At 42.9% G+C, this 24,554-nt stretch overlaps 1 protein-coding gene across 5 annotated transcripts in view; it reads left to right on the top strand.

Annotated features, from left to right (window-relative positions):
• LOC137326706 (centrosomal protein of 128 kDa-like) overlaps positions 1-24,554 on the top strand; it is a 359,621-nt gene that overhangs the window by 18,434 nt on the left and 316,633 nt on the right. For all 5 annotated transcript variants that reach the window (XM_067992037.1, XM_067992041.1, XM_067992038.1 and 2 more), the window contains exons 4-8: positions 2,475-2,592; positions 5,311-5,432; positions 8,488-8,579; positions 10,246-10,318; positions 18,549-18,665. In XM_067992037.1, the coding sequence (XP_067848138.1) occupies positions 2,475-2,592; positions 5,311-5,432; positions 8,488-8,579; positions 10,246-10,318; positions 18,549-18,665 (522 nt within the window). The remainder of the gene's footprint in view (positions 1-2,474; positions 2,593-5,310; positions 5,433-8,487; positions 8,580-10,245; positions 10,319-18,548; positions 18,666-24,554) is intronic.

Here is a 24,554-nt window from a genome sequence, read left to right as displayed (position 1 = left end):
CAGAGTACTGTCAGTGAAGAGAAAAAGTCTACTAGAATATTTATAAACTTGTGTAGTGAATTAACACACACAAAACAATTCATGGTTCACTAAATTACAGCGGTAAGCATGTTTTCTAATAGGTCAGTATTGATTTTCATGTTGGTCACTTAGTTAACAGGCCTTTACCTTAGCAACAATCGCTCTGTCAGTAAATGCTATTGTAACACACACTTCGGATCTTGCATGCATTTTCCCCAATTTTTTTTGTTAATTCCCTCCTTTCTCCACTCCTCCAAGGCATGACTCACGCTGGCGTATGGTTCCATGGGTGTTGGGATCCATCCAGTAACTCAAACCAAGTGACTGCTTTTTAAAATGAGCCTATTTTGTTTGTAAAAAAAAAAGTATAATCAAGCTATTTGTCCAGGGAAGAGATTGCAGTTGACCCCTTTGTTGACCTCACCTGACATCCAACAGAGGCCTCAGGGCAGTAGTCTGGAGTGGAAATCCAGGTGCCATCTGTAGCTTCCCCCACTACTAAGTTTGGCTAGCTTAAGTCCAACCAAGAGATTGAAACTTTGCATAAGTGACACACTGCATGCTGCATCTTATCCACCAGGCCATCTGGGGAGATCGGTCAGGTGTTGTTTTTGCTTGCTTTTTACTTCAGTTTGTGCATCATTAAAATGCAGCAATAGCTTCCTTCCCTTTTCCCTCTGTCCCCTCCCCATCTTCATTATACTTCTGTATGGAATTTTTGTATTTCCTGCTAGTGTCTTCCATTCAGATTCTACTTTTGCTCCCTTTCGCTTTAGGAACGTGTTTATTTCCCCTTGTCTTTCAAATGCCTTTTTAAAGCTGTGATGTGGAGATGCCGGTGATGGACTGGGGTTAACAATTGTAAACAATTTTACAACACCAAGTTATAGTCCAACGATTTTATTTTTAATCCCACAAGCTTTCGGGGGCTTTCCCCTTCCTCAGGCAGTGTGGAAAAGACAATTTCGAATCCTTTGCATTTTAAGATCACAGAACAAAGCCTGGTGATTACTGCCTGTTGCCAAGGCAATCACAGTGAGCGGACAGAAAGGTGTCACCTAAAAGGCCACCGAATATACAAACCCCCCCAAAAAGAGAGAGAGAGAGAGAGAGAGAGAGAGAGAGAAGGAAGACAGTCAATGACCCGTTATATTAAAAACAGATAACATTTGTTCGCTGGTGGGGTTACGTGTAGTGTGACATGAACCCAAGATCCCGGTTGAGGCACCCATGAGGACGGCCTCAACCGGGATCTTGGGTTCATGTCACACTACACGTAACCCCACCAGCGAACAAATGTTATCTGTTTTTAATATAACGGGTCATTGACTGTCTTCCTTATCGCTCTTTTTTTTGGGGGGTTGTATATTCAGTGGCCTTTTAGATGACACCTTTCTGTCCGCTCACTGTGATTGCCTTGGCAACGGGCAGTAATCACCAGGCTTTGTTCTGTGATCTTAAAATGCAAAGGATTCGAAATTGTCTTTTCCACACTGCCTGAGGAAGGGGAAAGCCCCCGAAAGCTTGTGGGATTAAAAATAAAATCGTTGGACTATAACTTGGTGTTGTAAAACTGTTTTTAAAGCTGGACTGTGATTTTTATATATCAGAGCATGGGAGTGGGACTAATTGGATAGCTCTTTCAAAGAGTTTGCACAGGCACGATGGGCTGAATGGCTGCCTTCTGTGCCGTATGATTTTATGATTCCATGACAGCATTTTTCATCTCTTCAGGTTTAAAAAAAAATCTACTAAACCCATTAGCTGCTGCTGTGTACTAGTAAATATATTTGATTTGCAATCTTTTGTTGTCCTCTCCTCCACGCTTTTTTTCTGTTTTGGTTTCACACTGATATTTAATGAACAAAAGAAAAATGCACAAGAAATTTTCTGACCTTGCGTGTAGGAAAGCCACTTAAATTATGAAAGATTTTATTGGGTAGTGGTTCTCAGCATATTTTGCAACTGATTTTAAGATTTTAGGGGCTGCATTTGCTCACAGCAGTGTCGGTGAGATCAGACCTCTGTATGAAGAGTGAACCTGTGTCGTGCCACCCTACATGTTAAGATAGTAATTTCTAGGAACTGGCAAAGCCCATTTGGATCCAACAATTCAGGCATTTTTTGATGGATCAATCCTTTTTTGGCATATTCCTCAATCTCTTCTCTTCCTAAATGTCTCCTGAATCCATTATACTTTGTTTTGATGGCTCCTCTGGTTACTTTTATTCCGTAAATCCATTGCCCTGTGTTGTGCCACCGCACAGCATAGATAATGTGGTTGAAATCCTTAAGGTAGGCAATAAATTAATTGGTCCAGAAGTGGTGTTCCTGTAAAGTAACACTATGAATGTCATAACCTTAATTTTGTCACAATTGGGGAAATTATATTTTGAATAAAGCAACACAAGACATTCTAGCTAAATGCTTTCTTTGCTTTTGAAAATTTGCAGCTACGAGATAATTTAGAACAATCCATTGATGAGCTGCGAAATCAGCGATTGAGCAGAAGCTCTGGAACTCCCATTTCTAGCCTTCGTACAAGTGACCTGCAAGGCGACTCAGCCACGGGTAAGGAGCATTTTTTTAAGGTCAGGTTGTAAGATGTTATGAGTTGGGTGGGGGGGGAAGCTGTAAGTTTCGCTATTGTGTCCAGACTTCTTGATGCAGAATATTGTAGTGCAACTGTAGCTTCTCTGGCTTTCACTGCATAATCTTGAGGGCCGTGGGATCACTGGAATAAATGCTAACAAATCTGGTGATGATGCTCCAATTGTAATGTTCTTCTTCCTCTGCACCGGTATTCTCCTGAAACTGTTGAGCCTCACTGGGGGATGGTTTGGTTGATGTCGGTTGTTTGCCTGTACTTAGGCCAAGTTATGATTCTTAGTGATGATGCTAGACAGTGAGTGTTGACAGACCGGTGGATCATGAGGGACGTCAAAGTTGAGTCTGATTATGTCCTCACCTGCATCCATAAGCAGTATTCACTGGATAGCCATTGGGATTGGGATCCCTGGCTGATTTTCCCCTCAGCCCAATGTCCAGATATAATTTTATAAAGGACTGTCTGTCCCGCCTTCTCTTCGGTGCTGGTGAAGTAACCCTCATGCAGTTCACCAAACTGCATGGCTTCGGACTTCACTTGCATCTAAGCATCTTATCGAAGGCCTTCTGAAAGTCCATATATACTACGTCCACCGCATTGCCTTTGTCTATGCTTTCTATTACTTATTCAAAGAATTCAATAAGGTTGGTTAAGCATGACCTTCCTTTTAGAAATCCATGCTGACTTTTATATTATCCATCTCTAGATGTTTTGTTTGTTATAAATTGGATAGCCAGGTGGTGAAGGATAGAATATTAGAGCCGAGTCTTCAGTTGCTTCCAAACCTTTATTCACAGAGCTCCACATTACGCCCACCCCAACCCTAAATCAGCTCTCTTTATAAATGGACACGAGAGTTCCCAATTGATGCGCACCACCTGAATACAATTAACACTAATTGATATAAATCACATGGATACAATTAACATTGTTATCTTTTAGCAAAGATTGTAGTATTTTCCCTACTACCGATAAGCTAACTGGTCTATAGTTCCCTGGAATAATTCTATGATTAAGATAGGAATTACATTTGCTGTCCGCCAGTCTTCTAGCACTCTTCCTTTTTCTATTCAATTGTTATATATGAATACTGGTACCTCTGCTATCTCCTCCATAGTTTCTTTGAGTATCCACAAGTGCAATCCATCTGGTTTTGTCTTCAAGTTTGGTTAGTTTGTCCAGTATCTATCTTTCTATCTTAACTATTGTAATATCCCTCTTGATTTCTTCTGTTATTGTCATTTCCTCTCTATTAGCATCTTGGGGCAAAGTGTCTGTTCAGTATCCCTGCCATTTCCGTATCATCTTCTGTGCTCATCCCTCATTGGCCCTATCACTATCTTAATTCTCCTTTTGTTACTTGCGTGCCTATAGAATACTTCACTATTTCTTATCACATTCTTTGATATTTTCATTTCATATTTCCCCTTTGCTGTTCTAATTGTCTCTCTTACCTCTTTTTCCTAAGCTCATTATATTCCCATTTGTCATCCTCTCCTTTATTTATGCATTTTACATATGTCTTTTTCTTTAGATTCAGTTTTATCCTCTTTTTGTTTATTCTTGGCATCTAATTCTTTGATCGTTTATTCTTTGTGGAATTCTTTTAAAAATATGGCCTGCTGTTGTTCCAACTCTGTCAATAGTTTACCTTCCTTAGCTCCATCCTCATTCCCTCATATTTGACTTTTTTTTAATCTATTACTTTGGTCTTTGTAATTTTATATGTTATATCAATCATTATCTTAAACCTTATTAAATTGTGGTCACTACTTCTTAGACGTTCTTCCACGCTTAATTCCCTTATCTGTTCCAATTCATTTCCCAATATGAGGTCCAGCAGTGCTTTCTTCCTTGTTGGGGTTCTTGCATATTAGTCCAGAAAGGAGTCTTGTACACACTGTAAAAACTCCTTCCTGCACTCCCCTTTCACTCCCTCTCGCTGCCGGTTTATTTGGAGGTGGTTGAAATCCCGCGTGATTATGATTCTGCGTTTTTCACTCATTTCATAGATTTGCCTATATATTTCTGCCTCCACTTCCTTTCCTTAATTTGGTGGTCTGTAGTATACCCCGAATAGTGTGACTGATTCCCTTCCTGTCCTTCATCTCAATCTATATAGACTCTTTCAATCTCTTGTTAGTTATGTCCTTTCTTGCTACTGCCATGATGTCATTTCTGATTAACAAAGCTACCCCACTAGCCCTCCTTCCTTCCCTCCCTATCATTTCTAAATACGTTATAGTCTGCAATATTTAACTGATAATTACGTCCTGCTTGCAGCCATATTTCCATTATCCCTGTTACACCTATTTCCTCACTTCTAATTACTGCCTTTAATTCCCCAATTTTGTTGCTGATGCCCTGTACATTGCTATACATTCTTATTTTTATTACTCCTGCTTTATTTTTAACAGGTATTTTATTACTGCTTCCTATAACCATTTTTGTTCCCTGAGTATTTATCTATATCTCTCTTTGTACTCTGACCTTTGCTTTCATTCCTTTCTTTACTTATCTTTAGGTTACTATTATTTCCACTGAACCCTCTGCCCCCTTTATTAGTTTAAAGACCTTTTTTTTTTACAGTCCTATTTATCCTTGAATAATTTGAAGCTTTTTATTTTTGACTAGTTGAATGTGCATGGTAAAATGAATTTAGCCCACTTGTATGCTTTCAGAAAGTCGGCGATCCCGTCCTACCTCACCCCTCAGGGACCCTGGAGCTTACCTAGGAACAAGACGCAGAAGATCCACATCTGCCACTGTGAGATTTGTAGATGACCTGGAGCCATTAAATCATGTATGTAAAAAAATTTAGAATAGATAAAGGTAAATGCCATTCGGCCTATCCGCCTCATCCTTCTGTAGAAACCTAAAGATCCCTCATCACGACACCTATTTACCTCTATTTTCTCTCAAATCAATCATTTATAATTTTCTTTACTTTTGTTCTTGTCTAATTATCTAACTTAAACATCCTTAACTTGTTTATTTTTCTTCTGCCTTCCTACTCCCACTGTGATCAGTCTGTCTAATATATGAAGCTGCTTTAGTAGAGCTCAGCTCTGGGATAGGCTTCATGGTTCGGAGTAGAGGTAATATGAATGGTTGTTGGATCCACACCAGCTTTCGTATCATGGTAGGTGCAGCACAGGAGGAAGCCATTGTGTCTGTGTCAGCTCTTTGAAAGAGCTTTCTAATTAGTCCCATTGCCTTGCTCTTTCCCCATAGGCTTCCACCACCCTTTCAGACAGTACATTCTAGATCATTACAACTTGCTGCGTAAAAAAAAAAAATGTTTCCTCATGTCGCCTCTGGCTCTTTTGCCAATTACCTTAAATCTGTGTCTGCTGGTTACTGACCCTTCTGCCACTCAAAACAGTTTCTCCTTACTTACTCTGTCAAAAACGTTCATGATTTTGAACACCTCTATCAAATCTCCCCATAACCTTCTCTGTTCTAAGGAGAACAACCCCAGTCTCTCCACATAACTGAAGTCCCTCATCCCTGGCGCCATTCCAGTAAATCTCTCCTGCGTCCAATCTAAGGCCTTGGTATCCTTCCTAAAGTGTGGTGCCCAGAATTGAACACAATACTCCAGCTGAGGCCTAACCAGTGTTTTATAAAGGTTTAGCATAATTTCCTTGCTTTTGTATTCTATGCCTCTATTAATAAAGTCCAGGACCCCATAGGTTTTTTTAATAGTCTTCTCAACTTGTCCTGCCACCTTCAAAGATTTGTGTATGTGCACCCCCAGGTCTCTCTGTTCCTGCACCACCTTTAAAATTGTACCATTTAGTTTATAATGCCTCTCCTCATTCTTCCTACCAAAATGCATCACTTCACACTTACCTATGTTAAATTTCATCTGCCATTTCACCAGTCTGTCTATGTCCTCCTGAAGTCTGTTATTATCCTCCACATTGTTTACTACATTTGAGTTTCGTGTCATCTTCAAAATTTAAAATTATACCCTCTATACCCAAGTCCAGGTCATTAATATATGTCAAAAAGAGCAATGGTCCTAATACTGACCCCTGGGGAATACCTTTGTATATTTCCCTCCAATCTGAAAAACAACCAATCACCACTACTGTCTGCTTTCTGTCCGCAGCCAATTTTGTATCCACATTGCCACTGATCCTTTAATCCCATGGGCTTTAATTTTGCTAACTAGTCTATTATGTGGTACTTTATCAAATGCCTTTTGAAAGTCCATATACACATCAACCACACTACCCACATCAATCCTCTCCGTTACTTCACCAAAGAACTCAATCAAGTTAGTCAAACACGATTGTCCTTTAACAAATTTGTGCTTTTAAACTGCCTGTTGACCATCTAGGTCACCTGAGGTGAAATAATGTAACGTCAAGGTGATAATTGATATTGAGTTTTGCTATGATTGTATGGATCCCATACCTGATATTTGGGTTATCTGCAGTATCCTCATCTTGTCAACTTAAAACGATCTCTCTCCATGTCTGGGTGTCAGCCATGACTCAGATGGTAGCACGCTCGCTTGAGTCAGAAGGTCGTGGGTTGAAGTCCCACTCCAGAGACTTGAGCACATAATCCAGGCTGACACTTCAATGCAATACTGAAGGAGTGCTGCACTGTCGGAGGTGCCATCTTTCGGATGAGATGTTAAACCGAGGACCCCGTCTGCCCCCTCGGGTGGACGTAAAAGATCCCATGGCACTATTTTGAAGAAGAGCAGGGGAGTTCTCCCTAGTGTCCTGGCCAATATTTATTCCTCAACCAACATCACTGAAACAGATTATCTGGTCATTATTTCATTGCTGTTTGCGAGACCTTGCTGTGCAAATTGACTGCCCCGTTTCCTACATTACAACAGTGTCTACACTTCAATAAATACTTCATTGGCTGTAAAGTGCTTTGGGACATCCTGCAGTCGTGAAAGGTGCTATATAAATACAAGTCTTCCTTTTGGGAGGGTGGAGTTGTTGATGAACTGAGTGAAATAGGGAAGTGACAACACTCTGATCTTTGGCTCAGGCTTGTTGGCTTGGCTCAGTGGTTGTACTCGCAACTCTGAGTTAGAAGGTTCTGGGTTCCTCACTCTCCGGGACTTGAGAAGATATCTAGGCAGATATTTCAATTCAGTATTCCCTCTCTACAACACTGTTGTAAGTGCTTCTTTCAGATGAAATGTTAAACTGAGGCACTGCCTACCTGTTCAGGTGTGATGTAAACAATTCAGGGTGCCTGGTGTCTGCTATTTACCTAGCAAGGGCTCAGGCCACTGCTGGTCAGTTGCCTAATGTCCAACTTGTGACTATCCTTTTGGGGGAGGGGTGGGTAAGCATGGTTGTTGTGGTTCCAGCTACAACCCTGTGCACGTTTGGGGAAGGTGTGGAAAGGAATCCCTAAACCTTGATGATTTCTGCCTAAGCTTTCTGGACTTTGGTTAGTGGGTTGTGACCATATGGGGAGAGTGTGCACTCCATATCTGCGCAGAGCTATTTGCAGATATGGACTGCGTGCTCTCCCCACATCTGTGAATTTCTCAAGTTGTTTGATTTGAAGGCATTTAAACATGGTGATGAGTTTCTGCATGTGTCAGATACCCAGCTACTCGAAAAAAAAAAGTGAATTCAGCCCCTCTCCTACTCTTTTATTTGGGAACCAGCACCAACCATTTTAGCTCCTCAACCCAATCAAGAGCTTCCAGTTTCTAAGCACCGCAAGAAAAAAATTGGATCTCTTAAATGTTCCTGATTGTGTTGTTAAAAATAAAGCCATGAAAGAAGAACAACTGATCTTATTTTTAGTGTAGAAATACTACTGCATTTGGTAGTTTATCCAGTGAAGAGTTCTGCCTTTTCCTGTAGGTACATACATTGCATCAGTCATTAAGAGACCTCAGCAGTGACCAGTTACGGCTTGGAGAAGATGTTGACCAGGAAATAGAAAAGCGAAATAGGTATGGATTGTCAGGTGAAAACATGTTTTTGGGTCTGTTTCTTTGAGTACCTTTCAGCAACAAGCATGCTTGAGGTCTACATACAATTATTGACTTATCCAAACTAGTCTGCATTAGGGTTGCCAACTTTGGTTGCATGTATTCCTGGAGGTTTCAGCCTGCTTTCATCCGCCCTCCATGCACCCACCATTGGTCACCCAACGTCCATTCTCACAGTGCACCACCTTCACATGGCAATTGGATTATTCTTGACTGTCAGTCAAAACAACCTCTCTTCCCATCTTCAATATTTTTATAACTAATAAACAAAAGTGGTCAAAGAAAATGGAAAAAAAGATTTTTTTAAAAAAATACCCCGATGATTTTTTTTCTCCTGGGTTGCTCGCAGCAGTGTCCTGGAGACTAATCTTTAATTCCTGGGGACTCCGGGGCAATCCTGGAGGTTTGGCAACCCTGGTCTGCATGCCAGCATGTGTAGCCACAAAACTGCCACCAAATCTTTTCAACCTTTGTTGACATTGTCCTGATTAAGAACATAAGAAAAGTCAGAGACCAAATGACCATTGATGCTGAACCCATGTCATTCTTCTAATGGAAAAAGTATTTTATATTAGCAATGAACACTTCATCAGTGACTGCATATTGACCTTTTTTTCCTCTCTTGATATGAGAAATGAAATATTTGCAAAATATTTTGCAAGATCAAATTCTGTCAGAATTGAGCAGTTCCAGGTCAAATATAACTTGAGCCGCGGGCAAAATAAAGCTTCCTCTAACCTGTGCCTTGACCTCCGTAGCATTGTACTAACCTGAATGCTTTAATTTCCCACGCCAGTTATCCCCATACACTGTCTGAATGACATTGTCGATTAGTGGCAAACTGTGAGCACTTTTTTGAGCAGTGGGTTAGTGTTCACCAGGACACTGTCTGTCCAAACCGATTTTCACAGCAGGAGCTGAGACTTTCACTCGTTCACTGGCCAAACCCAAGATACTTCAGTGAAAGAAGGTATTCAAACCCACTGTGCTATTTGGCTCTTGAGAGCTGTGGATGTTTTTGAAAACGGAGCGTGAAACCTGCCCATTTGGAGACAGGCTGCAAGGCAGCCTATTACAGATTCAAGTCTCTTCAACTTATTATAAGCACTGATGCTGAGTGACCTTTTAAACCCTGGCACAAATGACCCAAAATGGCAAGAATTTGATTCAGTGCTTCCCCTTCACAAGGAAAAGCAGGGCTTACTGCTTATGAACTGAATAATTCAAACACACTCTCTTACTCAACAGTTTAAAACAAAGTTTAGTGGCTGAACATAAATAGTTCTTGTGCTTTAGAGTTTCTCCCCTTTAGCTTCCCTTGCTCCGGTATATATGGTCCTTTTCTTCCATTGCGGTCAGTTTTTCAATCAACGTCTCTAGCTGCACACATGTTGAATGAATTGAGTAAGTCTGGTAACTTAATGCTTTTGGTGTTCAGCCTTGCTGTTACTCCCTGTTGGCTCAGTCCTGATGGATCTCTCAACAGGATCACTCTGCCCAGCCAAGCCTGGGGCAGAAAACATTTCTTAGCTCTGTGCTGTTAAAAGTCAATCACTTGGATTTTTGGGTTTTCTATTTACTTTCAACATAGATTTAAAAAAAAATCTAAATCTGTTTCCAACAACAGGACTGATATCGAAACTAGAAAAGCTGTGAACACTTTGTCAGAGAGAGTCCGAGAGGTGTCCAGAACAGAAACGGTGAGTTTTTAAAATATGCTTGTCCAAAAATGCAATTTTGTGTAGGTTTATGAGTAGCTCAACAGGCGAAAGTACTGTGTCGTGTTAGTGCAAGCGATTTTGAGATTGCATTTATTTAACCAAAGTAAGTCATTGTCCTTCGTTCAGCCCGGTATCATTATGGTTTTAATATTTTGAAATCTAAATTCAAAATTTAGAGTAGTAGACAGAATGGGGAGCTTGTCTTGTTTCATTTCAGGCCATGCATCCTCAGGGATGGGGCCTGATTACAGGTGGACAGGAGCTTGAGGCTACAATTCCAATAGGCTGTCCAAATCAAAAGTGCCCTGGTGGAATAACTGAAGCATGTCTGCTTTTAATTATATGTTCTGGAGAATGATAGGAACCTAAACAAAGCCCTTTTCCTTGTTTGCCACCTGGATAAGTCCTTTAAGAACTGCAAACTCCCTTTGTGCAGTGTTTTGGTTATTGCCTCTCCATTCTCATGCTATTTTAAGTAGCTGTAAGAACAGTTGGATTGGTACCCCCCAATAAATCTCTAGGAATATGAGTCAAAGGGCACCAGATGAATCCTTAACCCCTTCACCATAATTCCTTATCAAAGAACTATCTACAAATTCTTCATCTCCCTATTTGAGGAAGTATTAGATGCCTGAATTTGGCTCACTCGAACCATCTCAAATTATATTAACTTTTCCACTACTAACCTCCTATTAGGATACATGTAAGCCGCTGAGTGGTGAAGGTTCTCCCACAGTGCTGATAGGTAGGGAGTTCCAGGATTTTGACACAGCGATGATGAACAGCACTATATTTCCAAGTCGGGATGGCGTGTGACTTGGAGGGGAACTTGCAGGTGATGCTTCCCTTGTCCTTTTAGGTGGTAGAGGTCACTGGTTTGGGAGGTGCTGTCGAAGAAGCCTTGGCGAGTTGCTGCACTGCACCTTGTAGATGGTACACACTGCAGCCACGGTGCGCTGGTGGTGGAGGGAGTGAATATTTAAGGTGGTGGATGGGCTGCTTTGTCCTGGATGGTGTTGAGCTTCTTGAGTGTTGTTGGAGCTGCACTCATCCAAGTAAGTGGAGAGTATTCCATCACACTCCTGACTTGTCCTTGTAGATGGTGGAAAGGCTTTTGCAGTCAGGCGGTGAGTCACTTGCTGCAGAATGCCCAGCCTCTGACCTGCTCTTGTAGCCACAGTATTTATGTGGCTGGTCCAGTTAAGTTTCTGGTCAATGGTGACCATCCAGGATATTGATGGTGGGGGATTCGACGATGGTAATGCCATTGAATGTCAAGGGGAGGTGGTTAGGCTCTATCTTGGAGATAGTAAATGCCTGGCACTCGTGTGGCGTGAATGTTACTTGCCACTTATCAGCCCAAGCCTGGATGTTGTCCACGTCATGCTGCATGCGGGCACGGACTGCTTCATTACCTGAGGGGTTGCGAATGGATGTGAACGCTGTGCAATCATCAGCAAACATCCCCATTTCTGACCTTATGATGGAGGAAAGGTCATTGATGAAGCAGCTGAAGATGGTTGGGCCTAGGACACTGCCTTGAGGATGTCCTGGGGCTGAGATGATTGGCCTCCAACAACCCCTACCATCTTCCTTTGTGCTAGGTATGACTCCAGCCACAGGAGAGTTTTTCCCCTGATTCCCATTGACTTCAATTGTACTAGGGCTCCTTGATGCCACACTCGATCAAATATTGCCTTGATGTCAAGGGCAGTTACTCTCACCTCACCTCTGGAATTCAGCTCTTTTGCCCATGTTTGGACCAAGGCTACAATGAGGTCTGGAGCCGAGTTGTCCTGGTGGAACCCAAACTGAGCATCGGTGAGCAGGTTATTGGTGAGTAAGTGCCGCTTGATAGCACTGTCAACGACACCTTCCATCACTTTGCTGATGATTGAGAGCAGACTGATGGGGCGGTAATTGGCCGGATTGGATTTGTCCTGCTTTTTATGGACAGGACAGTTTCCCACATTGTCGGGTAGATGCCAGTGTTGTAGCTGTACTGGAACAGCTTGTCTAGAGGCGGAGCTAGTTCTGGAGCACAAGGCTTCAGCACTACAGCTGGGATGTTGTCGGGGCCCGTAGCCGTTGCTGTATCCAATGCACTCAGCCGTTTCTTGATATCATGTGGAGTGAATCAAATTGGCTGAAGACCGGCTTCTGTGATGGTGGGGATATCGGGAGGGGCTGGGGCTGAGATGGATCATCTACTCGGCACTTCTGGCTGAAGATGGTTGCAAACGCTTCAGCCTCGTCTTTTGCACTCGTGCTGGACTCTGCCATCATTGAGGATGGGGATGTTTACAGAGCCTCCTCCTCCCGTTAGTTGTTTAACTGTCCACCACCATTCACGACTGGATGTGGCAGGACTGCAGAGCTTTGATCTGATCCGTTGGTTGTGGAATCGCTTAGCTCTGCCTATAGCACGTTGCTTCCGCTGTTTAGCATGCATGTAGTCCTGAGTTGTAGCTTCATCAGGTTGGCACCTCATTTTTAGGTACGCCTGGTGCTGCTCCTGGCATGCTCTTCTACGCTCCTCATTGAACCAGGGTTGATCCCCTGGCTTGTTGGTAATGGTAGAGTGAGGAATATGCCGGGCCATGAGGTTACAGATTGTGCTGGAATACAATTCTGCTGCTGATGGCCCATAGCACCTCATGGATGCCCAGTTTTGAGCTGCTTGATCTCTTCTGAATCTATCCTATTTAGCACGGTGATAGTGCCACACAACACGTTGGATGTTGTCCTCAGTGCGAAGACAGGACTCCACATCTCCACGAGGACTGTGCAGTGGTCTCTCCTACCAATACTGTCATGGACAGATGCATTTGCGATAGGTAGATTGGTGAGGACGAGGTCAAGTAGGTTTTTCCCTCGTGGTTCGCTCACCACCTGCCGCAGGCCCAGTCTAGCAGTTATGTCCTTCAGGACTCGGCCAGCTCGGTCAGTAGTGGTGCTACCGAGCCACTCTTTGTGATGGACATTGATGTCTCCCGACCCAGCGTACATTCTGTGCCCTTGTACCTCAGTGCTTCCTCCAAGTGGTGCTCAACATGGAGGAGGACTGATTCATCAGCTGAGGGAGGGCGGTAGGTGGTAATCAGCAGGAGGTTTCCTTGCCCATGTTTGATCTGATGCCGTGAGATTTCATGGGGTCCAGAGTCAATGTTGAGGGCTCCCAGGGCCACTCCCTCCTGACTGTATATCACTGTACAGCCACCTCTGGTCAGTCTGTCCTGCCGTTGGGACAGGACATCCCCAGGGATGGTGATGGAAGAGTCTGGGACGTTGGCTGAAAGGTATGATTCTGTGAGAGTTGCTATGTCAGGCTGTTGCTTGACTTGTCTGTGGGACAGCTCTCCCAATTTTGGCACAATTCCCCAGATTTTACAACTGAGTGGCTTGCTAGGCCATTTCAGAGGGCGATTAAGAATCAATCATGTTGCTGTCGGTCTGGAGTCACATATAGGCCAGACCGGGTAAGGACAGCAGGTTTCCTTCCCAAAAGGACATTAGTGAACCAGATGTTTTTTTTAGGACAATCTGGTAGTTTCATAGTCACCATTACTGATACCAGCTTTTTATTCCAGATATTATTTAATTAACTAAATTTAAATTCTCCAGCTGCTATGGTGGGATTTGAATTCATGTCTCTGGATTAGTCCAGGCCTCTGGATTACTAGTCCAGTAACACAACCACTATGCTACCCTATCCTACCATGGGAATAAGAGTAGGCCGTTTAACCCCTCAAGCCTGTTCTGCCATTCAATTATATCATGGCTGATCTGTATTTCAATTTCACCTACCAGCCTTGATTCCGTAACCCTTAATACCCTTGCCTAACGAAATGCTTTCAATCTCAGTTTTGAAATTTTCAATTGACCCTCAGCCTCAACAGCTTTTTGGAGGAGAGTGTTCCAGATTTCCACTACCCTTTTTTGTGAGGAAGTGCTTTCTGACATCATTCCTGAATGGCCTAGCTCTAATTTTAAAGTTATGCCCCCTTATCCTGGACTCTTTCAATAGAGGAAATAGTTTCTTTTTCTCTATTGTGCCTGTGCTGGCTCTTTGAAAGAGCTATCCAATTAGTCCCACTACCCTGCTCTTTCTCCATGGCCCTGCAAATATTTCCTTTTCACATATATATCCAATTCCCTTTTGAAAGTTACAATTGAATTTTCTTCCACTACCCTTTCAGGCAGTGCATTCCAGTTAATCATAACTCGCTGTTTGTAAAAAAAAAAAAATTATTTTATTCATTCATGGGATGTGGGCATCACTGGCGAGGGCGGCATTTATTGCCCATCCCTAATTGCCCTTGAGAAGGTGGTGGTGAGCCGCCTTCTTGAACCGCTGCAGTCCGTGTGGTGAAGGTTCTCCCACAGTGCTGTTAGGAAGGGAGTTCCAGGATTTTGACCCAGCGACGATGAAGGAACGGCAATATATTTCCAAGTCGGGATAGTGTGTGACTTGGAGGGGAACTTGCAGGTGGTGTTGTTCCCATGCGCCTGCTGCTCTTGTCCTTCTAGGTGGTAGAGGTCTTGGGTTTGGGAGGTGCTGTCGAAGAAGTCTTGGCGAGTTGCTGCAGTGCCTCCTGTGGATGGTACACACTGCAGCCACAGTGCGCCGATGGTGAAGGGAGTGAATGTTGAGGGTGGTGGATGGGGTGCCAATCAAGCGGGCTGCTTTGTCCTGGATGGTGTCAAGCTTCTTGAGTCTTGTTCGAGCTGCACTCATCCAGGCAAGTGGAGAGTATTCCATCACACTCCTGACTTGTGCCTTGTAGATGGTGGAAAGGCTTTGGGGAGTCAGGAGGTGAGTCACTCGCCGCAGAATACCCAGCCTCTGACCTGCTCTTGTAGCCACAGTATTTATATGGCTGGTCCAGTTAAGTTTCTGGTCAATGGTGACCCCCAGGATGTTGATGGTGGGGGATTCGGCGATGGTAATGCCGTTGAATGTCAAGGGGAGGTGGTTAGACTCTCTGTTGTTGGAGATGGTCATTGCCTGGCACTTGTCTGGCGCGAATGTTACTTGCCACTTATGAGCCCAAGCCTGGATGTTGTCCAGGTCTTGCTGCATGCGGGCTCGGACTGCTTCATTATCTGAGGGGTTGCAAATGGAACTGAACCCTGTGCAATCATCAGCGAATATCCCCATTTCTGACCTTATGATGGAGGGAAGGTCATTGATGAAGCAGCTGAAGATGGTTGGGCCGAGGACACTGCCTTGAGGAACTCCTGCAGCAATGTCCTGGAGCTGAGATGATTGGCCTCCAACAACCACTACCATCTTCCTTTGTGCTAGGTATGACTCCAGCCACTGGAGAGTTTTCCCCCTGATTCCCATTGACTTCAATTTTACTCCTTGGTACCACACTCAGTCAAATGCTGCCTTGATGTCAAGGGCAGTCACTCTCACCTCACCTCTGGAATTTAGCTCTTTTGTCCATGTTTGGACCAGGGCTGTAATGAGGTCTGAAGCCGAGTGGTCCTGGCGGAACCCAAACTGAGCATCGGTGAGCAGGTTATTGGTGAGTAAGTGCCGCTTGATAGCACTGTCGACGACACCTTCCATCACTTTGCTCATGATCGAGAGTGGACTGATGGGACGGTAATTGGCTGGATTGGATTTGTTTTGCTTTTTGTGGACTGGACATACCTGGGCAATTTTCCACATTGTCGTGTAGATGCCACTGTTGTAGCTGTACTGGAACAGCTTGGCTAGAGGCGCAGCTAGTTCTGGAGCACAAGTCTTCAGCACTACAGCCGGGATGTTGTCGGGGCCCATAGCCTTTGCTGTATCCAGTGCACTCAGCCGTTTCTTGATGTCGTGTGGGGTGAATCGAATTGGCTGAAGACTGGCTTCTGTGACGGTGGGGATATCGGGAGGAGGCCGAGATGGACCATCCACTCAGCACTTCTGGCTGAAGATAGTTGCATCATCTTCCCCCTGCTCTTTTGCCAATTATCTTAAATCTTTTTTGCCAATTTCTTCATCTATCAAAACCCTTCATAGTTTTGAACACTTCTATTAAATCTCCCCTCAATGTTCTCTAAGGAGAACAATGCCACCTTCTCTAGTTTCTCCACATATCCAAAGTCCCTTATCCCTGGTACCATTCTAGTAAATCTCCTCTGCTCCCTCTCCAACACCCTGACATCCTTCCTAAAGTGTGGTGCCCAGAGTTGGACACAAAACTCCAGCTGAGGCCTAACCAGTGATTTAAACTTCCTTATTTTTGAACTCTGTGTCTCTATTTATTAAGAGCCGCATTAACTTGTCCTGCTACCTTCAAAGATTTGTGTATGACTAGATTATCCTGCTGACTAGGTTCTTGCCTGTACTAAAGGCATACTTTCATTTTTAGAATTTATTTCCACAGATTAAAGTTTGAGCAACATATTTTGGGAAGTGGAGACGCAACTTGGCCGAGTTTCACTTCTGCTGCGGCAAATTTTTGTTTTAAAATCCTTCCAACAAAGTACTGTACCAGTATTTGTATAGCTCTCTGAAGCCCTCTAGTGAAAGAAATGCAGTACTGCAGCAAAAGATGTAGACGGCGAAAAGGTTGTTTAAGGAACTAGAATTAAGAGGGCAAATCTTTCCCTTCTTTCATATCTCTGCAGATGTATATTAATCTATTTTTGCCATTTTATTTTCTGTTCTACTTCTCAACAAATCCTCTACAGAGATTTTCCATAGTTCCAGAGTTTACCCTTCTCAATCTTGTACCTGTATTGTTTTTGACCGTCGTCTTTTATTATGATACCAAATCTAACTATCCATTTCTGGAGAACATGAGCATTTTTATGCTGTCAGATCCTGGATCAATTCTCCACAAGAATATTTAGCACCCTGTGCAGTTAGATTATTTAGTGTGTAGAAGATCACTTGGACGATAAAGACCAATTCTATATCTCTTGAATCGCTGCTTTGGGGAATACACCAGTGAGTGAGGGGGATGTATATGTAAGATAGAATGACTTGCATTTATAAAAGCACCTTTCACGACCTCAGGATGTCCCAAAGCGCTTTATAGCCAATGAAGTACTTTTTTTTTAAAAGTGTAATCACTGTTGTAACATAGGAAACTCAGCAGCCAGGTCCCACGAGCAGAATGTGATAGTGACCAGATAATCTGTTTTTAGTGTTGTGGGTTGAGGGATAAAAATGGCCAGGACATGGGGAGAACCCCCCCCCGGCTCTTCGAAATAGCGCCATGGGATATTTTATGTCTACCTGAGCGGACAGATGGGGCCTCGGTTTAACGTCTCATCCCAAAAGATGTAGACGGCGAAGAGGTTGTTTAAGGAACTAGAATTAAGAGGGCGAATCTTTCCCTTCTTTCATATCTCTGCAGATGTATATTAATCTATTTTTGCCATTTTATTTTCTGTTCTACTTCTCAACAAATCCTCTACAGAGATTTTCCATAGTTCCAAAGTTTACCCTTCTTAATCTTGTACCTGTATTGTTTTTGACCGTCGTCTTTTATTATGATACCAAATCTAACTATCCAACAATTAGCAGAACCCAAGTATTCACTCGTTTCCAGGTTACTAATGTGCCATGGTTGACTGCTAAATGTTAAATCTGATTAATACAGTATGTAATCTAGTACTCTACTTCACACACTGTTAGGAAGTTATCACTAAAATTACCTCTATGGAACTGCATGTTCACCCCTCCCTTTTTATTCTTGGTCTGTCAATTTCACTTCTTGGCTATTGGAATCCTTATGATAATATTGCGATTCCTCGCAGCCTTACTTACTTGCTGAAATAGTTCTCCATTGGCACCACCTTGAGCTGGCAGTCAGTAATGGGTGACGATTACTACTCTTGTCACTACTAATTTTTACCCATATTGCTTCTGCTGTCCCCCCACCGCTGCAATATCCACCTTTTTCTGTAAATGTTGCTTTGTTCGGATTAAGTGATAATCTTCCACTACTTCACTTCATTGGTCTGAAAACACCTTGTACTTTAGTTCTGTCTCCTGCCTGACCCATACTCAGTCATATTGCAGACTGAAAAGATTTTCATTCCATCAGTCTGTGGACCGGATTCAAACCGAGGAGTAAGTACTGTATGAGAATCACTTTTGATGTTTTTAATTTTTTAACATTTTACATTTTCTGTTAGAAAAAGATACTTACATTTTCCTGTCCCCATGCTTAATGTGCTCTACCCTCTTTGTGCAAAGGTTTCAGAGCGAGTTGAAAGACGCCTACAAGAAATTGAAAAGGAAATGAGGACTGAACGACAATTAGCAGAACGTCGCCAGGACCAGCTAGGACACTTGGCTGTACAGCTGCAGGAGGTGAGACATATTTTCCAGCGCATTTTTGGAGACTTGAAACATTTGTCGATGGGTCTGCCGTAAAAGTAGCGGTAAGTTCCAATTGTTTTAGTTTCTTAGTAAACTTAAGAATTTCCAGACGAAACTGTGGGAAAGGGTCCAAACGCCAAGGATCACTAGGAAATAAAGTCGAACTGTTTCACCCCAAAGGATGATACTTGTGGAATAAGTTGCCTGGGAATGCTGTTAAAGTCGATGGGCAAAAATGGGCGGATCTTTTGACGTCGGGCCATAAAAACTGGCGGTATCTGATGGGCCGCCCGTTATACACTCCTTCTGACTTTCCTTTCCATTGACTTCATGGATCGGAAAGCCAGGCAGTGTGTATAATGGGCGGCCAGTCTTACGGCCTCACCAAATTTGAGCGTTCCGCCCTATAAGGGGTTTCAGAGACCATTGGATGCATTTCCATAAAGACGAGGCATTGAGACATGTAGTCAGAACGTGGTAGGTTCCAAACTACCACTACTTTTTTCGTAGCTGAGCTTTTTATTCCAATTTTTCTATTTTCTTTTTTTCTGGTTTAAGTTGCCATTACATCCTGCTTAATGTTGACGGCTGAGACCACATTGGTTATGGTGATGAGGACTCGGCGTATTTGTACTTGGCGTTAATAAATGTTGAGAACTTCTATTTTTGTAGTAAAGAAAGAACGTCCATTTATATAGCACCATTCGTGACCTCCAGATGTCCCAAAGCTGTTAAATTGCTTTTAGAAGTGTGGCCACTGTTGCTCTGTAGGCAAATGCAGCGGCCAATTTGTGTGCAGTGAGATCCCACGAACAGAATGAGCAGTTAATCTGAGTTGATGATGTTAGTTGAGGGATGAATGTTGGTCAGGACAACTTCTTGCTCTTTAAAGAAGTGTCATGGAATCTGTTACATTTGTCTGAGCAGGGAGGCTTGGCCTCAGTTTAATGCTTCGGCGTGATGGATATTTTGGGCATTGGTATAAATTCTGATTTTTATAAAAAACAATTGACAAAAAGTTAATGTTCTTATTTTCCAGGATAAAACCTTAGTATTTATCCCCCTTGAACGTTTAGGTTTTCAATACAGATGCTTACAAGGGTGCTTAAGAATTGTTGCTCTCCAAACGAAGGTGAAAAGCGGAAATATTTCTAACCAATATCTTTCTTTAATTGCCCACATCCCAAGACCAATGCCCAAGTTGCTCCGGGAAGATTAAGATACAACCATATAATGTGGTACCGGGGACACATGATGGCCTGAATGAGAATCTAACATTTGAGTAGAGATACAACCTAAGGTATAATCCTAGAAAAGAACATCTACCTTTTTTAAAAAAAATTAAATTTTAAAATAAATCATAATTATACAGATGCCCAAAACATCCATTATCATCTCTACTAAACCGCTGCACTGAAATAAACCCTTCAAGCACTCAAACCCTTCCCTGAATGATATTAGTGAACCAGTTAGGTTTTTATGATAATCGGCAGCTTTCATGGTCCCTTTTTCTGATGCTAATCCACACATTACCAGATTATTGAATTCAGTTTCACAACTTGCCATGGTGGGATTTGAACTCATGACCTCTGGGTTGCTAGTCAAGTACCATAGCCACTAGGTTACCGTACCCGTGAAGGTTTTTTTGTTAAAAAATGCACCTTTTTAGACACTGCTTCAGATATTTGGTGGTGTAAAGATGCAATTTCTGCAATTTGTCTTGTAATGGAACAAAATAAATATCAATCTGTTAATACAGGCTGGCATATTTACCCACAACTGGGGTAGGTGGATAACTTTAAACCTAGATATTGTATGCTTGCCTGCATTCAAATTTCTTATGGTGTCTTTTTTTGCTGACTTGGAATTTCTCTGGCAGGCTAAGTTCCTGGAGCAGTCTGGTACAACTAGCTCTATTAAATCAGCTGAATCTTTTACTGTTCTGGACTGTAGCGTGCATTCATGTTCCTGCAGACTTGCTGTAGGACAGATTTCTGCAATGCTGTGTGTACTAGATTTTGTTTTTAAATTGGCTGAAGTGTACAGATTTTGTGGGGACAACAATGGCTTGTGACATGCTGATGCTGTTGTGCCGCTAACAACTTCATGCACGCACCCAAACTGGTTGCGGTCATTGTGAGAGGCAAGAGCCTCTTGAAAGTTGTACCATTTTTAACTTGTTCTCGTAGTTTTCTTAAACTACTGTTATCCCAAAAACATTCCTCTTTTGAGAGATGGTGTCCCGTTTTTTTTCTGGCAGTAAATGTTTTTCAATCACTAGCTTCTCTCTTGACGTGGCTGGAATTCTTTTTAATCTGTTCAAGTGGCATTCTCTGTTTCGAGGTAAGGGAAGAGGGTGGTTTACGTAACAAAATCTACCTTCTGTACAACCCAGCCCCCTCTAAAGTTGCTCCAACTAAAGCATTGGTGGAAAAGGTATATCTGCTGACAATACTTTTGACTTTGGACTGTTTATCCCGGATGGAAACTCATGGTTTCTAACCAGTCCACACATAATCACTTGCTGCTTTGCCTCTGCTGTGCTCTGGAAGTACAGCTATCAACAAGGCCTCGAATCTTTTACCGATGGGCCTCTCTCAATCAAAGATTCATGTAGGCAACAGGTTTGACAAATCATACAAAGTCACGTGTGTCTCAAAACTGGTTTCTACATTGACTGATTCTACTCGCATGAGGATGCTCCAAACCTGATACCACCCCTGTGTGTCCACTCCAGTTTCAGCTTAATAAAGCAAAGGGTATACAGGGCTTGGTGAGTCATATTGTTGTTCCACAAACAAACTGAATTCATAGTCACAGAGAAATAGTTATGATTACCAGTAATGAAAGTTTTTAATTGTTGAAAAGATGATTGTTATCTCCTTTTAGACAACTTTACAGTTTGTCTGCTGTAATACACTGGTTTCCTCAAGGATCTTATTTTTAAAAAAAAATACAGGTTTTGACACTTGCAACGAACAGCACATATGATTGTTCAGGAAAAATTGAAAGTAGTTTTAAAAATTTTCTTTAACATAAGTGTGTGTCATGAGGTTGAAATGAGAAGAAGTAAAAAAAAAAACTTTCTGGATTCATCAAATTTTAGCTCCTTTAAAGATATGACTCATTGTGCAGATAGAAGACCTGACGAAAACATTTGGAGAAGACCACGCAATATTGAACCTCAAATCCGTAACATATTTCTATAAACATCACCAAAGTCATTAACACTTTGCACTTAATAGTACCCTGAACATAAGAAAACTTCTCAACACTTCAGAGGAAGAAATGATTATAGCGTGAGGAATGAAGGACTAGAGCAGAGACTAAAAGCAAAGCATGATCAAAGTGGTAGGTTTTGTTGAGGCTTTTGAAGGAGGGGAGAGAGGTAGTAATGGTGAGGGGTTTAGTGACAGCCTTGGCTCAATGGTAGCAGTCTCGCCTCTGAGTCGTGGGTTCAATTCCCGTTCCAGAGACTTGATCTAGGCTGACGCCTCAATGCAGTGACTCACCTCCTGACTCCTCAAAGCCTTTCCACCATCTACAAGGCACAAGTCAGGAGTGTGATGGAATACTCTCCACTTGCCTGGATGAGTGCAGCTCCAACAACACTCAAGAAGCTCGACACCATCCAAGATAAAGCAGCCCGCTTGATTGGCACCCCATCCACCACCCTAAACATTCACTACATTCACTCCCTTCACCACCGGCGCACTGTGGCTGCAGTGTGCACCATCCACAGGATGCACTGCAGCAACTCGCCAAGGCTTCTTCGACAGCACCTCCCAAACCCGCGACCTCTACCACCTAGAAGGACAAGAGCAGCAGGCGCATGGGAACAACACCACCTGCACGTTCCCCTCCAAGTCACACACCATCCCGACTTGGAAATATATCGCCGTTCCTTCATTGTCGCTGGGTCAAAATCCTGGAACTCCCTTCCTAACAGCACTGTGGGAGAACCGTCACCACACGGACTGCAGCGGTTCAAGAAGGCGGCTCACCACCACCTTCTCGAGGGCAATTAGGGATGGGCAATAAATGCCAGCCTTGCCAGCGACGCCCACATCCCGTGAACGAATTTTTAAAAAGTACCGAAGGAGTGCTGCACTGTCTGAGGTGCTGTCTTTCGGGATGAGTCATTAAAGCAAGGCCCCATCTGTCTCCTCAGGTGGACATATAAGTTCCCATGGCACTGTTCGAAGAAGAGCAGGGGAGTACTGCCCAATCCCTCAACCATCATTAAAACAGACTTTCCAGTCATTTATCTCGTTGCTGTTTGTGGGACCTTGCTGTGTGCAAATTGGCTGCCGCGTTTCCTACATTACAGTAATGACTACACTTCAGAAAGAGTGCACTGGAGTGATCAAGTCTGGAGACAACCAAGGTGTGTATTAGCATTTCAAAAGCAACGGAATGAGGTTGGGGCGGAGGTGGAAATGGGTGGTTTTGTTGGTGGCATGCATGTGGGATCTGAAGCTCAGATCGGAGTCAGACAGGTCACTGAGATTGCTCAATATTGGACTTGGTGTGAGAGAACTCCCAGGGAGGGAGGGTGTCTGGTACAAAGATGAGGGGATTTAAGCGGGAACCAAACATGATTACTTTGATCTTGCTGGTTTTGAGTTGAGGGAATTTCTTGCTCATCCAGGACTGCTAAACAGTCGGACAGCACATTGGAGATTGAAGAGTGGAATGGTGGCGGAGATAAAACGGGTGTCACCAGCATTAATGTGAAAACTAACCCCACGCCTACGAATGATGTCGCCAAGGGGCTCAAGGATGGAGCTTTGGGACACACCCAATGTAACTGCATTTCGGTCACATCCAACGCATAAAGTGAGCGATTGTAAATGTTTGTATTTGTGTCATTAAGCTGGGTTGCTGCTGTGTCTAGTGGAAGGTGGGCTGCACAATGTTGAATGGTTACTGTCATTGAAACCTGGTAGCCTGTGACCATAGTCACCTGTGAGATATATATACGCAACGGAAACAGAAATTCTGTAAATGCTGACTTTTCACTAGATGTGTAAACAGCCGTCATACATTGCGGTGATCGTCGCCTTTTTTTTTACTAAATTGCATGTTTCTGAAATGGTTGAAGTTTTTTTAATGGAGTTTGCTGATGCATCATAAAGTATGTGTTGAGTCTTATGTGTTTTTGTGTTCAAGGAAGAGTCCCAAATTTATTGCATGTTCTGTGAGTTTAGTCTGTATTGAGCAGTATGGGCAACATAAGAAATAGGAGCAGGAGTATGCCAATCGGCCCCTCGAGCCTGCTCCGCCATTCAATAAGATCATGGCTGATCTGATCCTAACCTCAAATCTAAATTCATGTCCAATTTCCTGCCTGCTCCCCGTAACCTCTAATTCCCTTTACTTCTAGGAAACTGTCTCTTTCTGTTTTAAATTTATTAAATGATGTAGCTTCCACAGCTTCCTGGGACAGCAAATTCCACAGACCTACTACCCTCTGAGTGAAGAAGTTTCTCCTCATCTCAGTTTTGAAAGAGCAGCCCCTTATTCTAAGATTATGCCCCCTAGTTCTAGTTTCAACCATCCTTGGGAACATCCTTATCGCATCCACCCGATCAAGCCCCTTCACAATCTTATATGTTTCAATAAGATCGCCCCTCATTCTTCTGAACTCCAATGAGTGGAGTCCCAATCTATTCAACCTCTCCTCATATGTTCACCCCCTCATCCCCGGGATTAACCGAGTGAACCTTCTTTGTACTGCCTCGAGAGCAAGTATGTCTTTTTTTAAGTATGGACACCAAAACTGTATGCAGTATTCCAGGTGCGGTCTCACCAATACCTTATATAACTGCAGCAATACGTCCCTGTTTTTATATTCTATCCGCCTAGCAATAAAAGCCA

The sequence above is a fragment of the Heptranchias perlo genome, chromosome 10 (genome assembly GCF_035084215.1).
Source record: "Heptranchias perlo isolate sHepPer1 chromosome 10, sHepPer1.hap1, whole genome shotgun sequence".
In the NCBI taxonomy this organism is placed as follows: Eukaryota; Metazoa; Chordata; class Chondrichthyes; order Hexanchiformes; family Hexanchidae; genus Heptranchias; species Heptranchias perlo.
The sequence above is the reverse complement of the archived record's forward strand: the minus strand, read 5'-3'. Positions and strand labels throughout refer to the sequence as shown.